Genomic DNA, 16,038 nt, shown 5'->3' with positions numbered 1-16,038 from the left:
GGGGGCAGGCACCAAGTGCATCCAATGTGCCGGGCACAGGTGCTGCCTGGGAGGGTTGACCCACTGGGCAAGTCCCGCACTGCCTGCATGCTCTGGCAGGGCCAATGCCAGGCACCGGGGAGGGACGGGGGGGTGGGGGCGCTGCTCCGTGTCATCCCCGAAGCCACGGGTAACCGAGTCTTCTACCCGGCAGATCTGGTGCCTGGGGAACGAGAGTCGCTTCCACATCAACAGGAGCGTGGAGGGGCACGGTGCACTCAACGGTGCTAGCAGGGCTGGTGCCCGGGGTGCTGTACCGCACTGAGGTGGCCGCTGTCACCAGCGCCGGCGTAGGAGTGAGGAGCGCGCCCGTCACCATCCAGATCAGTGAGTGCGCCCGGCAGAGTGGGCAAGTGGCGGCTCTCGCCCCCTGGACCTCCCTTTGCACCCCTCCCTGCCCAGGCTTGGCAGGTCTGGAGTCGTTGCAGTGCTGTGCTGAGCTGGGCACTGCCCATGCGCGGTGAGGGGCAGCAAGGCACTGGAGTGAGGGTGAGACGGCTCCGTCTGACACGCTGCCGGGGCGCTGACTGCTTGGAGCTCAGCAGACCTGCAGGCAGGGAGGGGCAGTCTCTGCCGTGGGTGTCGGGGCTCAGTGCCTGCCAGGGTCAGAGGGATGCTGGCTGCAGGGTGCTGGGGTGTGTGTGACATGGGCACCGGCAGCATTCATGGGGTTGCAGCAGAGCCACTGGCCACGTGAGGGGGGTTGTGGCATGAAGGGGCACATGTGCCAGCTGCCTCCTCTGCCCTACAGGCAGATGAGTCCTGCAGCCCCAGCGGGCCATGCAGACGCCCTCTCACTGCCTTGCCTTTGCCACCTGTACCCACCGCAGAGCCTGCCCCTGGACCAGGGCTCGGTGCCTATCAGCAGTGGGGAGAACGTGAGCCTGGCCGAGCAGATCACAGACGTGGTGAAGCAGCCGGCCTTCATCGCGGGCTTGGGCGGGGGCCTGCTGCGGGTCATCCTGATGTGCTTCAGCCTCTGGATCTACTGGCGCCGCAAGAAGAGGAAGGAGCTGAGTCATTACACGGGTGCGGGGCCAGCTCCCCCTCCACCCCCACCCCCACCCCAACCCCCACCGCCAACGCACCCAGGGACCAACCCCCATCCCAGTGCGCCAGGGACAACCCTCACCCCAACCCCCACCGGCACGCACCAGGAACCACCCTCCATCCCAGTGCGCCGAGGACCACCCCCATCCCAGTGCGCCAGGACAACCCCTCACCCCTAACACCCCACCCGCCACGCCCCAGGGACCACCCCCCATCCCAGTGCGCCAGGGACCACCCCCATCCCAGTGCGCCAGGAACAACCCTCACCCCACCCCCACCGCCACCGCCCAGGGACCACCCCCATCCCAGTGCGCCAGGGGACCACCCTCCCATCCCAGTGGCGCCAGGAACAACCCTCACCCCAACCCCCACCGGCACGCACCAGGAACCACCCCCATCCCAGTGCGCCAGGAACTACCCTCACCCCAACCCCCACCGCCACGCACCAGGAACCACCCCCATCCCCAGTGCGCCAGGGACCACCTCCATCCCAGTGCGCCAGGAACAACCCTCACCCCCAACCCCCACCCGCCACGCACCAGGAACCACCCCCATCCCAGTGCGCAGGGACCACCTCCATCCCAGTGCGCCATGAGACAACCCTCACCCCAACCCCCACCGCCACGCCCAGGGGACCACCCCACTCCCAGTGCGCCAGGAACAACCCTCACCCCAACCCCCACCGCCACGCACCAGGAACCACCCCCATCCCAGTGCGCCAGGGACCACCTCCATCCCAGTGCTCCAGGAACAACCCTCACCCCAACCCCCCCACCGCCACGGCCCCAGGAACCACCCCCCATCCCAGTGCGCCAGGGAACCACCTCCATCCCAGTGCACCAGGAACAACCCTCACCCCAACCCCCACCGGCACGCACCACGGACCACCCCCATCCCAACCCCCACCACACGCACCAGGAACCACCCCCATCCCAGTGCGCCAGGGACCACCTCCATCCCAGTGCCCCAGGAACAACCCTCACCCCAACCCCCACCGGCACGCACCAGGAACCACCCCCCCACCCCAACCCCCACCGCCACGCACCAGGACCACCCCCACCCCAACCCCCACCGCCACGCACTAGGAACCACCCCCATCCCAGTGCGCCAGGGACAACCCTCACCCCAACCCCCACCGGCACGCACCAGGAACCACCCCCCATCCCAGTGCGCCAGGGACCACCTCCATCCCAGTGCGCCAGGAACAACCCTCACCCCAAGCCCCACCGCCCACAGGCCCCAGGCACCACCCCCATCCCAACCCCCACCACCATGCACCAGGAACCACCCCCATCCCAGTGCGCCAGGGACCACCCCCACCCCAGTGCGCCAGGAACAACCCTCACCCCAACCCCCACCGGCACGCACCAGGACCACACCCCATCCCAGTGCGCCAGGAACAACCCTCACCCCAACCCCCACCGGCACGCACCAGGAACCACCCCCATCCCAGTGCGCCAGGGACCACCCCCCACCCCAGTGCGCCAGGAACAACCCTCACCCCAACCCCCACCGCCACGCACCAGGAACCACCCCCATCCCAGTGCGCCAGGAACAACCCTCACCCCCATCCCCCACCGGCACACACCAGGGACCGATCCCACTCCAGTGCGCCAGGGACGGCCCCCACCCCAACCCCCACCGCCACGCAACAGGGACCGATCCCACTCCAGTGCGCCAGGGATGGCCCCCACCCCAACCCCCCACCGCCACGCTCCCAGGGACCGCCCCCACCCCAATGCGGCAGGGACCACCCCAACCCCCACCACCACGCACCAGGGACCCGCCCCCACCCCAGTGCTCCAGGGACCACCCCAACCCCCATTGCACGCACCAGGGTCTACCCCCACCCCAACCCACACTACCATGCATCAGGGTCTGCCCCCACCGCCAAGCACCAGGGACCACCCACGCCCCCATTGCCACGCACCAGGGTCTGCCCCCACCCCAGTGCGCCAGGGACCACCCCCACCCCAACCCCCACCACCACGCACCAGGGACCGCTCCCAGCCCAGTGCGCCTGGGACCACCCCCACCCCAACACCCACCGCTACGCACCAGGGACCGCCCACACCCCAGTGCACCAGGGACCACCCCAACCCCCATTCCCTCGCACCAGGGTCTGCCCCCACCGTCACGCACCAGGGACCACCCACACCCCAGTGCACCAGGGACCACCCCAACCCCCATTCCCTCGCACCAGGGTCTGCCCCCACCGCCACGCACCAGGGACCACCCACACCCCAGTGCACCAGGGACCACCCCCTCCATAACCCCCACCACCACGCACCAGGGACTGATCCCACTCCAGCGTGCCAGGGACCCCTCTCCCAACCACAATACCCACCGCCACGCACCAGGGACCGATCCCAGCCCAGTGCGCCAGGGACCACCCCCCACCACAACCCGCCACGCACCAGGAACCACCCCTGCCCCAATATGTCAGGGACCACCACCACTCACCAGGATCTGCCCCCACCCCAATCCCCACCGCTGTGCACCAGGGACAGCCCCCACCCCAACCCTGACCACCATGCACCACAACCAGCCCCCGCCCCAACCTCAGGTCAGGGATCAGCCCCTCCCATGTGCACCAGGGACTGCCCCAACCCCCATCACCCTGTGCCATGGACTGGGCCATTCCAGATTAGATGCGGGCGTGTCAGGCTCTGCCTGGGATATAAGGCACCATCCCCACTGCCCGGCTGCTTCCCCCCAGAGCCAGCCTGTGTGCAGAGCTCACCCCCTCTGCTCTCCCTCCCCACATGGGTGTGATGCTTCCTGGAGGTGCCCAGGCCTGTGGGCACCTCGCTACCCTCCTGCCCTTAGCATGAGGGAGCCCTGTCTGTGCCTGCTGGGGGTCAGCTCCCCACTCCACCGGCCCCGGGCAACCCAGGCACTGGCCTCTGGGCCTCGTACACCCGCACTCTCTGCAGGATAGCAAGTAGCACCTTGCAACCCCCGAGCCCTCCCGCGCCTCCCTGCAGCATCCAGCCCCTGTCCCCGGCTCTCGCAGTGTGCCCGATCCACTGCTCCCAAAGGTACAGTGCACCCAGCTCACCTGTTCCCCTCCGCTCACCGCCCTGCTTCACGCTCACCTGGTTACATAGCAAATGAAGTCCCAGCACGTACTCGAGAGCCTCGGCACTCTCCCGTCTCATGCAGCAGTGGTTCTCAGCCTGTGCTCTGCGGTGCCCCGGAGGCCTGCACACTGTCTGCGGGGGCCGCGAAAGACAGACTGCAAACTGACTGAACAGAATTCAATTATATACCGACAATCGGTTTCCAAAGGGGTCTGCAAATGAGAAAAGGTTGAGAACCACAGTCATACAGTACTGCTCGGCCGCGCTTCCCAGCCAGGCTGGCTGTGCCCCTCGGCCAGGAGACAACGGCCTGTCAGTGAAGGATCCAGGGGCCTCTTGGTACCCTGAGTACATCAGACCAACCCGTTGGCCCCTGCTGACTGTCCGTTTTTTGAGTGGAACGCCCGGTCGGAAAGGGACCTGGTGGCTCCGCTCGGTACCCGCTGACCAGGCTGTTAAAAGTCCAGTTGGTGGTGAAGTGGGGGCCCAGAGGGCTCTGCATGGCTCCCAGAAGCGGCCACAAGGTCCCTGTGGCCCCATGGCGCATGGGCGGCCAGAGAGGCTCAGCGCGCTGCCCCCATCCCAGTGCCGGCTCCGCAGCTCCCATTGGCCAGGAACAGCTACCAATGGGAGCTGCAGGGGTGGCGCCTGCGGGCGCGAAGGCAGCACGTGGAGCCTCCCTGGGCACCCTGCACCTAGGGGCCGCGGGGTCCTGGCGGTCGCTTCCTGGGAGTCATGGTAAGTGCCATTGGGACCCTGCATCCCCCACATCCCAACTCCCTACCCCAGCCCTGAGCCCCCTCCTGCACCCTGAATCCCTCATTTCTGGCCCCACCCAGAGTCTGCACCCCCAGCCCAGAGCCCATATCCCCCCACCCCTGCACTCCAACCCTCTGCCCCAGCCTGGAGCCCTCTCCCACACCCCAAACCCAACCCCCTGCCCCAGCCCAGTGAAAATGAGTCAGGGTGGAGGAGAGCGAGTGACAGAGGGAGGGGGGATGGAGCGAGCGGGGGCAGGGCCTCGGAGAAAGGGCGGGGCAGGGGCGGAGCCTCAGGGAAGGGGTGTTCGGTTTTATGCCATTAGAAAGTTGGCAACCCTAAGTATGGAACTGAGGAGGGCAGTACCGAGCGACCGGGCGGAGATAAGCATCTGTTACCACCCCCTGAACGAGCTGCCCCCTCCTGGTGACCGGCCTTAACTCCCCGTCCTAGCAGCAGCGTTCTCCCTAGATACATGACTTCTCCGGTATTCTCTGTGGGTCCATCTCGCAGAGCTTATGGTGACCCAGGGGGCTACTGGCCCTCGGCTGAGACCTCACAAGCCACCCTTTGCTGAACGCTTACGCAGGTATCTGCCCTGGGGATCCCTGTGCCCGCTGCCCGTTGGCTCCCAGGGGTCCCGGGGTCACAATGGTGGTGCTGGGGGAGGGCGGAGTAGGGCTCCCCAGCGTAGCTGCTAGCACCAGACGGCTGGGGCGGAGGCAGCTCCAGGGAACAAGGCTGGGGCCCAAAGGGAGCAGGGCCTCTGTGTCACCCACCCCCTGCCAATATAATGTGGGCTGGGGTCTGACGGGGGTGAGGTGTGCCATGCTCCTGTGAATGCCCCTGCGCTGCCCTGTGCCTGGCCCCAGCTCCCGCCCCCTGCCCTGCCACTCGCTCCCTGGCTGTGCCCTGGCTGTGCCCTGGCATTCGGCTGCGACTGACAGTCTCCCCTCCTCTCTTACAGCCTCCTTTGCCTACACGCCAGCAGGTAAGGCCCTTCCCTCGCCCCAGCCACGGGGCTCCCCGAGAACATGTCGGGGCCCCTTGTCACAAAGATTATCTACAGAGTCCCATTTCCCTGAACACAGCAGGAGACAGCATCTGTGCTTGCTGCGCCGCGCCTGCCGTCGCCTGCCCCCTGCACCCAACGGTGCCCGGCCGAGCCCTGTCCACACAGGTCAGAGCCCGGCCCGGCCTTGGAGGTGTCTTGTTCCTGGCCTGGGACACGCGCCTGTGTTTGCGAGGGGGCGGGGGTTCGGGCTGCTGAACTGTGGGAGCTGCCAGCTTACCGCAGCCTTAGTCACCGTGCTCTGCAATGACAGCTGGGCCTGACCCCCAGCCCCCAGCAGCCGGGTCCCACCCGACCCCCAGCAGCCAGATCCCACTCGACCCCCGGCAGCCGGATCCCACCCAACCCCCGGCAGCCGAGTCTCACTGCAGCGTCTCTGTCTCTTTCAGTCTCGTTCCCGCACGCAGAGGGGCCGGCCCGCGGCAACAGCAGGTGAGTGCAAAGACCCCCCCCCACCCCACCCCACGCTCCGCAACTGCCGGGGGCTGCTGGGGAAGCCCTCCAGCAGTGCTACCCAGCATGCAGTGCACCTAGCCCCAGCCCTACCCTCTCTCCCTGCAGACCGGGCATGCTGGCCATGGCCACCAGCGCCTCCAACTACCCCTGGCTGGCGGACTCGTGGCCCGCCCCCAACCTGCTGCGCAATGGGAATGCCAAGGAGCCTGGCACGAGCTGCTGCACGGGGATCCACGACGCCACGGAGAGATATTACAATGGTACTGGTGGGGCGTGGGGAGCTGCGGGTGGCCAGGCCGTGGCAGGGGCTGGGCTTAGAGCAGCCAGGAAAGGGGCCAGGATGAATGGGCCCATATCTGGGGCATCTCCGGCCCCAAGGCTGGGCGGGTGAAGGAGCCAAGCTGAGTCCCTCTCTGGGGGCCCAAGCCGGCTTCGCTGTCGCTGGCTCTGGGGAGCAGCTGGGCCGAGCTCCTGGAGAGGGGCAGGAGAAGCAGCCCAAGGCAGTTGGGCCAACGCCGGCCACTCTGGGCCAGCAATAGCTCGGAGCCCACGTGGCGGGGGGGCAGGAGCCCAGTGGCCCCAAACGCGGCTGAGCTGTCCCCATAGCGAGGTGTCCTGTGTCTGTAACTTGCCCTGCAGAGGCCGGGATTTCCAACTACCTCGCCCAGACGGAGAAGTTTGGGGCGGGTGCGTCGGACGGGCCCATTTACAGCACCATTGACCCTGCCAGCGATGAGATGAGGACCTTCAACGGGGCCTTCTCGCAGCACACCACACCTTACGCCAGCACGCCCCTGGTGCCATATGGAGTGCCCAGCCTGCCCTCCCCTGACGCGGAGGAGAGCCCGCGGAGCCCCCAGCCTGGCCCCTCCGGCAGCCAGTATGCACTGCCGGAGCGCAGCAGGGCTGAGCAGGGTAGGGACGCCGTGTGGGAACCGCTGGGTGTGGCATCTGGGCGGGCTGTGGGCCCGAGGGACGTGGGGTGGGGGGCCCAGTTTGCTGGTGCCAGGCACAGAGTTGGCTCTTCCGGCAACTGGGCCCAGTCGCCCTCTGGGCATGGGAGCCACGTTCCGCTGCCAGGAGCACCCCAAGGACACCGCGGAGTGCTGGGAAGCTCCGTGTGTCTCCAAAGGGGATCGGCTGGGCCCAGCCCATGCCCTGAGCAGCCGCTGTGGAGCCCCCTCCCTGAAGGTGAGCCCCTGCGATGCAGGCACAGGGCTCCGGGGGCGGGCAAGAGGCAGGGGGCTCGCTGTGGGGCTGCCCCACTCTCTGGGTCAGCAACGCCTGTCTGGCTCCGGTCTCTCTAGTGGTGAAAATCGGCAAAGCGAAGTCGATGGGGAAGCCGGTGAAAACGCCCTCTCTGAACTGGACGGAGCTGCTGCCCCCTCCGCCTTCGGCCAGCGAGCTGAGCCAGTACGCGGAGGAGGAGGAGGAGGAAGAGGAGGAGGAGGAAGAGCTGGCTGCCAGGTGAGCACAGTTACCGTTCTCTCTGTCCTAGCAGGGACGGTGCCAGCAATGCCATGGCCAGGATCTCGATGCCCGTGGCAACACAGAGTCTGCACCAGTGGCTGCCAGGGCCAGGCACTGCAGGGAGACTGCCCCAGCCTGCCCCAGAGGCTCCGCAGGGAGCTGGGAGGGTCCAGGCAGACCTGTGGCATTGCCAGCCTGCCCTGGACTCACCCAGGCCCGCCTGGGTCAGGTCAGAGGCTCGGTCAGGAGAGTGTATGGCAGAGGCTGATTACAGCCATAGCCATGGGGTGCCTCCCACTTCGGCCTGGCTTTGCCCCGGCCCAGGGTGGCAACGTGTACTACTGCTGGGGGGCTCAGGGCGCCCTCTCACCAGCCCTATCAGAGCCTCAGCTATGGGCTCCGTGCAGCACAGTGGGTGTCACCCCTGCCACGGCCTCTCCAGAGCAAGGCAGGGTCCTGCTGGCCATGAAGTACCATGCAGGGCGAGGCTTGAGCCATGGCCTACACATGGGAGCTGGGCCAGGGGGCCGTGTAGAGCTGGGTAGGGTGGGAGGCATGGGGATCGGGGCGGGGCAGGGCAGGGAGATGTGGGGGGCGGGGCAAGTCAGGGCTAGGAGGCATGTGGGGCAGGGAGGCACATGGGGAGGCATGTAGGGCTGAGCAGGGAGCTGCATGGGGCCGGGCAGGGTGAGGGAGGCCCCTGGGGGCGGGCAGGGAGGAGCGTGGGATGGGTGGGGAGGCACGGGGGGGGGGCGGGCAGGAGTGGCGTATGCAGCTGGTTGGGGTGAGGGAGACACATGGGGTCGGGCAGGGAGACCTGTGGAGCGGACAAGGAGGCATGTGGGATGGACGGGGAGGCCTGAGGAGCCGGGCAGGGAGGCATGTGGAGCTGGGCGGGGAGGCGCGTGGGATGGGCGGGGAGACACATGGAGCCGGACAGGGAGGTGCGTGGGATAGACGGGGAGGCCTGAGGAGCCGGGCGGGGAGGCGCGTTGGTCAGACAGGGAGGTGTGTGGGATGGACAGGGAGGCACGTGGGATGGACGGGGAGGCCTGAGGAGCCAGGCAGGGAGGCATGTGGAGCCGGGGGGGAAGGCGCGTGGGACGGGCGGGAAGACACGTGGAGCCGGACAGGGAGGTGCGTGGGATAGACGGGGAGGCCTGAGGAGCCGGGCGGGGAGGCACGTTGGTCGGGCAGGGAGGTATGTGGGATGGACAGGGAGGTACGTGGGATGGGTGGGGAGGCCTGTGGAGCCGGGCGGGGAGGTGCATGGGACGGGCGGGGAGGCACGTGGAGCCGGACGGGGAGGTGCGTGGGGCGGGCGGAGAGGCGCGTGGGACAGGTGGGGAGGCACGTGGAGCCAGACAGGGAGGCGCGTGGGACGGGTGGGGAGGCGCATGGAGCCGGGCAGGGAGGCATGTGGAGCCGGGCAGGATGAGGGAGGCCCGCGGGGCTGGGCGGGGTGGCTGTGAGAGCCAAAGGCGCTGTCCAGGCCTGTGGTGCCCGGCAGGGTCTAACATCCCCCTGCTTGCAGCGTGGACGCAGAGGAATGGTGCCCCCCACTGCCCGAACGCACCTACCTGATGGAGAACGCCCAGGAGGAACAGTGCCCCCTGCCCCCGCCCCGCGGTGACATCTCCTCACCCGCCCACTCCTACGGGCAACAGTCCACGGCCACGCTGACGCCCTCGCCGCGCGATGAGATGAGAGCTGCCGAGGACATCCCCAGGCTGCATCACTTCGAGATCCCCCACCTGCCCCGGTAGGAGGCGCCCCCACCCCTGGGGCTCAGGCTCCTGGCAGCTTCCCCGAATCCTTCACGGGAGAGAGAAGCTGTGTGGGTGGATGCCAGCCTGGGTCATGCCAGCTTCCCCACTCAGCTCTGCCTGTGCTCCTCAATCCCGACCCGCAGCCCCCTGATATCCCAGCCCTGGGCTCCCCACACACGGAAGAACATAAGAATGGCCAGACTGGGTCAGAGCAATGGTCCATCTAGCCCAGTGTCCTGTCTTCTGACAGCAGCCAGGGACAGTGCTGCAGAGGGAAGGAACAGAACGGGGCAGTTATCCAGTGATCCAGCCCCTGTCGTCTAGTCCCAGCTTCACAGTCAGTTAGGGACACCCAAAGCGTGGGGTTGCTGCCCTGACCATAGGCGCCAACTTCCCCTTGACCCAGTGGGTGCTCGACCCCCACCTGCCCCTGGCCCACCTCTTCCCGCCCCTGCACTGCCCTCGCCCCGCCCCCATCCCCCCCTTCGCCAATGTCCCCACCCCTTCTCCGCCTCCTCCCCTGAATGCGCCGCATCGCCACTCCTCCCTCTCCCTCCGGGAAAGTCCTAAGCACCACCAAACAGCTGTTGGGCGGGGGGGGGAAGCGCTGGGAGGGAAGGGTAGGAGCGGGGATGCAGCGCACTTGGGAGGGGTAGGAGCAGGGGGAGCTTGGCTGCTGGTGGGTGCCGAGCACCCGCTAATTTTTCCCCGTGGGTGCTCCAACCCCAGAGCACCCACGGAGTCGGTGCCTATGGTCCTGACTCTCCTGGCTAACAGCCATAGTCAGACCTGTCCTCCATAAACTTAGCTAATTCTTTTTTGAACCCCATTATAATTTGGCCTTCACAACATCCCCCGTGGGCAGCAGGTGGAGCCACCCTTTGGGGAGGCTAGCCCCGGCTCCACCCCTTCTGCCCACGCCCCCCTGCCCCCCCGCGGCCAGAGCCCCAAGAACCCCCCTCCTGTCCAGAGGAGGTGTCCAGAGGAGGCCTGAGCACCCACTTGTCAGCCAGATGAGTCCTGGGCTAGCCGGAGCCCCAAGGGACCCCTCCCCACACACATACACCTGCTCGGAGGTGCCCCAAAACTCCCACCCCCCCATGGCCCAGAGGAGTCCCAGGCCAGCTGCACCTCCCCTCCCCCTCCCCGACCCCAAGCTGCGTCTCTCTGGTCCATCTCTCTGCTATGCCCCATGCAGGTTCCAGGGCGGCTGAGGAGGCAGTATTTGTTACTCAGTTTCCTGGGTTCCTCAGTAATCTCCCTTGACTCCCCAGGACTATTATACCCGCTGCCCATGACATCCCCTGGCAAGGAGTTCCACAAGTTGACAGTGCGTTGTATGAAGAAGTACTTCCTTGTGTTTGTTTTAAAGCTGCTGCCTATCAATTTCATTGGGTGACCCCTGGTGCTTGTGTTATGTGAAGGAGTAAATAACACATCCTTAGTCACTTTCTCCACATCATTTGTGATTTTCTAGACCTCTCTCATATCCCCCCTTCAGTAGCGCTGCAACGCTTTTTATAGGGGGCGCTGAAAGCCAGCAAAACGATCTCCGCGGCTGGCAGCCGGGATTCAGCATAAATCTGGGGGTGCTGCAGCACCCCCCGCATGCCTACTTCCCATGCCTATGCCCCTCTTAAAACCGAACCCTCCCAGTGGTTTCAATCTCTCCCCATGTGGAAGCCGTTCATACCCCTAATCCTTTCTGTTGCCCTGCTTTGTACGTTTTCCAATTCCAATCTATCTTTTTTGAGACGTGGCGCCCAGAACTGCCCGCAGTATTCAAGGTGCGGCTGACCTGTTCACCCCGTTCTGCCAGAGCCAGCCCCTTGCCAAGGGAGCCTAAAGGGCTTGGGGCTCAAAGGACAGCAGGCTGGAGCCTTGTTGAGAAATCCCAGGCCTCTAGCCTCAGCACACGGCCCTCAGAGCAGCCCACACTAGAAACTCCAGTCAAGCAGGCACATGGCAAGCACACAACAGAGTAACAGATTATCCGCTCCCCCAAGGGCCACGTAGTTGCTCCTCCTTCACCCGGAGAACTCTCTCACACAACTCCCTGTGTCCTAGCTCTGCCGGTGCCCCTCGATCCCGACTACCAGTTCCTGCTACCCCAGCCCCGGGCTCCCCCCACAGCTCTGCCGGTGCCCCTCGATCCTGACCCCCAGTTCCTGCTACCCCAGCCCCAGGCTCCCCCCACAGCTCTGCCGGTGCCCCTCGATCCCGACCCCCAGCTCCTGCGACCCCAGCCCTGGGCTCCCCCCACAGCCCTGCCAGTGCCCCTCAATCCTGACTCCCAGCTCCTGCGACCCCAGCCCTGGACCAACACACAGCTCTGCCCGTGCCCCTCGATCCCGACCCCCAGTTCCTACAACCCCAGCCCTGGCCCCCCCCACATCTCTGCCTGTGCCCCTCAATCCCAACCCCCAGCTCCTGCGACCCCAGCCCTGGGATCCCCCCCACACAGCTCTGCTGGTGCCCCTCACTCCTGACCCGCAACCTCTGCTACCCCAACCCTGGACTCCCCCAGCTCCACTGTATTCTGACCTGCAATAGCCATGCTTACCATCGCCTGGGACAATGCTGTGCTGTGGCTTTAGAACGGGGATGTCCCCCAGGGGCTCCAGGGAGACCCAGCTGGTCCAGGGGTGTTAATACCCAGGGTGGCTCTCTGGGTGCCTGATGCAGCCAGTGGAGATGGATTGCTGGGTCTTGGTCCAGTCCCTGCTGGGCTGGTGCCCCCAGAGCAGAGTTGTATGCACCCCTGCCCCACTGGCAGCCTGAGGGGGCCGGAGAGGCTGGGCTCTCCTCTCAGCTGGGGGCCATTGGCAGGGGGCAGCTGTAGCAACGGCTGGTGTTTGCAGGTCTGCCCGAGTGGGGTGGGTGGGTGCCAGGAGACCTGCCCCTGCTGGAGGCACCTGCTCCCAGGCAGTGCGTGGGTTAACTGGGCTGTCCTTGCTGTTTTCCAGGCGGTTGCCGAACGGCTCAGGGGCCTTGCCCAGGGCCCCGAGCCCTCCCCTGACCCAGTCCGACCCAAATCTCAATGCCCTTGCGGACGGGGCCGATGGCCACACACCCAGACACGGGCACAGACGCAACCTGAGTCAGACCCCAGCGCACAGTGCTGAGAACGTCAGTTCTCCGAGCCCAGGTGAGTGCAGCCCAGCCCCTGACGCTCCTGCAGCAGCACCCGGTCCCGGGCAGGTGGGGGCACCTGTGCCCAGCCAGGGGGACTGACACCCCCTCTCCCCCTCGTGGTCAGCCTCTGCGGGTGCCAGGGTGGGATCGGTGCGCTCCGGCTGCGGAGAGCTCTGCCCAGAGCTGGGGGAGCAGCGAGCCAGGCGCTCTGGGCACATGCTGGGGGCGCGGCCCATGGACCCAGTGCTCAGCCAGCAGCGCCCGTGGGAGGAGATGGGAGACGGAGGCAGGTCAGGGACTCACGCTGCCTTTGCCGACAGGTAAAGCCCGTCCCGCCCCCGGTGACGTGTCCCTCCCCCCGGCACAGAAAACGAGAACGAAGAAAAAGGCCAAGTCCAGCCACTACCGCCGGGAGAAGAAACAGGGAGGTGAGTGTGGGCACGGCACATGGCAGCGCCAGCGGGTCCTTCCTATGGCAGCCCAGCCGGTGAGGGAGCTGCCAGCTGTGACACCCGCGGCAATGCCAGACGGCTTCTGGCTCTTCTGTCTGCCGGGGAGCCGATGGCCCCATTGGTGTAACCCCCGTGTCAGGGCCCCCCTCCCAAGTCACACCAACCCCCCATCAGGGTCTCTGCTGGGAGGGGCACAGCCTGACTGACCTACTGACACAATTCCTTCTGCTTCTCACACAGATCTGCCACCACCCCCACTGCCACCGCCCAGCGAGGACCCTGGGGCCTCTGCTCAGCCCCCGGCACCACCACCGGCCTGCCGCGCCTCCTCTCTGGAGAGGGACGTGAGCAGTGCCAGCGCCACAGAACGGAGAGCTGGCCATCGGACCGCGCCGGGCCAGCACCAGCACCGAGACGGTAACGCCAGCCACCGCCCAACCACACTGGGGGCGTCCCAGCTCACTCTCGCTGCCCCTCGCTGGGCTGGGAGCTGGTTCCCAGAGTGCTCTGGCCCCACCCCGTGCAGCACCCACCCGAAACCAGCCACCCTCGGGCACGGACAGGCATGTGCCTGGTGTGGTTCCATTGCGCGTCCTGTGGGCACAGTTTGTACAGCCAGCCCCTGCCAGCCACACATGGAGCCCGACCCTCCCAATGTCTAGCCCCACAGCTGGCTGCCGGGAGGGCCCACATGGCCCCGGGGCAGGGCTGTGGGGTGGGGCGCTGAGCAGACGCAGTGGCAATGCGGTTCCATGGCAGGGCACTGCGGGTCTCCGAGGTGCCCTGCAGCCAGACTCCAGGAGAGGCCATGGGCATCCAGGCCCTTGCCCAGGATCTGTGGGCACTGGGTACATTAAAGATCAAATGCCAAGGGGAGGCAGGGCTTAGCCACGGTGCCTGCGCTGCATCTGACCCTGAGCGGCTCCATGGGCCCGTCCCCTGCCATGTGCTGCAGGGGGCTCCCTGCAGGGCCCCGTCCCGCCGGGCTCATTCGCTGCGCGTGTTGGGCAGGGGGATGCGGGAGGCAGCGCCAGCCCTACCCACGCGCCTGCCTCTTCCCTTGCAGCGGAGGAGATCGTCCCGTACAGCAGGCCCACCTTCCTCTCCAGAGGCCAGGTGTCAAGCAACTGCTCCACAACCGGCAGCTCCTCCTCCAGGGGCTCGACGGGGTCCCGGGGCCACGGCTCCGGCCGCAGCAGGACAGCCGGGGACCGGAGTGAGGTGAGCCGAGGCGCGTAACTTGGGGGGGCCTGCTGGGCACTGGGGAGCAGGCTGAGGTGGCACCGGGCAGCAACCTGCAGGGACAGTGTCAGGGGAAGGGTTTCGCTAAGAGGGGCAGGGAGGGCTCGGAACAGGCTGCCTTGGCACCCAGGGGCCTGGCCTGGCCGGGGGAGTCTCCTGACAAAGCCAGACACATTTGGGTGCTTTAACCTTGCCCTGTGGGAGGGAGAAGCCCCATCCACATGGGCCCTGCTGTGCTGCGGGGAGCCCCGGGAGGGGCCCGCTGGCTCGGGGACTGCTGGGTGTTTCTGTGGTGGGCTGGGCATGGCGGGGGGTGTTCCCAATGGATCCCCACCTCAGGGCAGCAGCCCCAAAGGAGTCCTGGGGGGGAATGCGTCGCCGGGGCAGGGGAGGACTGGGCCCCACAGAAAGAGCGAGCTTGGATCCCCCCGGCCATGGCTGCCAGCGACAGGTGGGGCTGCTGTGGCATTTCCCCGTGGCCAGTGGGACCCGTGCTCTCTGCAGCCAGGGGCCCAGCCAAGCCGTGCTCTGTCTGGCCCATGCCCGCGAGGTCCTGGTCCCAGCCCTGCTGACGATTTTCTCTCTTTGCAGGAGAAGAGATGAAGCCAGCGGCGCTGGCTGAGTGAGCGGACCGCAGGCTGAGAGCAGGGCTCTGCCCTGAGATCTGGGCTTTGGTTTGGTTTAATTGATGACACAGTGACTGGAGCCAGGTGGCCCAGTCCCTTGTAAATAGGCGGGGTTGGGAGCGGCAGGCCAGGGCCCAGGCAGGCAGTTTATACCCAGGGCACGGGGCTCGTGGGTGAGGCCTGCGTGGGCCCGTTCAGTACCAAGCCGGCAGTTCTGCAAAGGAAGGTTTGCGCCCAGCAGGGCAGGGGCAGGCAGCTGGGGCAGGACCAGCCCCCAGCCAGGCGCAGAGAGCAGCCCACCCGCACGGCACGCGTTGCCCAGGGGGCACTGCCAGCCCAACCAGCCCCTCGTGTGGACAGGGGTGTTTTTTGGTAGCTAATGAACCCTTTTGTAAAACAACCAATAAAGCTGTTTGTTACCCTGGACGGAGCGACGGGCTTTTCTTATTCGGGGGGGTGGGGACAGGGGAGGGCTGGGCCCTGGGTGATGGGCGGCAGCAGGGGGCTGCCCTGGGGTTAGGGGGGCATGTCCTAGGCCTCAGAATATTCCCTAAACGTGCTTAATGCCGCACTGCCAGGCTGGCACCCACTGCTGCGCGGAGCGGGCTCCTCGCCTGCACCGTTAGGCAAAGCTCAGTTTATTGCAAGTGAAAACGTATCAGCAATCTCCCCTGTTCCCCGCCTGGTGCCATGTATCCGCTAGCCCCTGCCCAGGGAGGCCCCGGGTTAGTTCTGTGTTTCATCCCGGTCACTGCCGGGCTCTAGCCCCCGCAGCAGCTGAGTGAGGGTCACTTCAAACCCGAGTCACCAACGGGCAGGGACAGGGATCGATGGGGCTGGCAAAAGCTTTTTATAAACCCTAAACTGGGGCTTGGCCCGGGGGCC

The 16,038-nt window shown here is 66.5% G+C and overlaps 1 protein-coding gene across 1 annotated transcript in view; it reads left to right on the top strand.

Moving 5' to 3' along the window:
* Window positions 1-15,579, top strand: part of ROBO3 (roundabout guidance receptor 3) — a 224,128-nt gene extending 208,549 nt beyond the window's left edge. The window contains 14 exon segments of the mRNA XM_065570415.1: window positions 194-244; window positions 246-499; window positions 593-1,068; window positions 5,899-5,922; window positions 6,393-6,435; window positions 6,565-6,719; window positions 7,099-7,374; window positions 7,767-7,926; window positions 9,464-9,691; window positions 12,665-12,846; window positions 13,154-13,261; window positions 13,526-13,702; window positions 14,352-14,506; window positions 15,119-15,579. Of these exon segments, the coding sequence (XP_065426487.1) occupies window positions 194-244; window positions 246-499; window positions 593-1,068; window positions 5,899-5,922; window positions 6,393-6,435; window positions 6,565-6,719; window positions 7,099-7,374; window positions 7,767-7,926; window positions 9,464-9,691; window positions 12,665-12,846; window positions 13,154-13,261; window positions 13,526-13,702; window positions 14,352-14,506; window positions 15,119-15,130 (2,301 nt within the window). The 3' untranslated portion in view covers window positions 15,131-15,579.
* The last annotated feature ends 459 nt before the right edge of the window (window positions 15,580-16,038 follow it).

This window comes from Chrysemys picta, chromosome 16 (genome assembly GCF_011386835.1).
Source record: "Chrysemys picta bellii isolate R12L10 chromosome 16, ASM1138683v2, whole genome shotgun sequence".
In the NCBI taxonomy this organism is placed as follows: Eukaryota; Metazoa; Chordata; order Testudines; family Emydidae; genus Chrysemys; species Chrysemys picta.
Note: the sequence above shows the minus strand (reverse complement) of the source record. Positions and strands in the feature narration are given on the sequence as shown.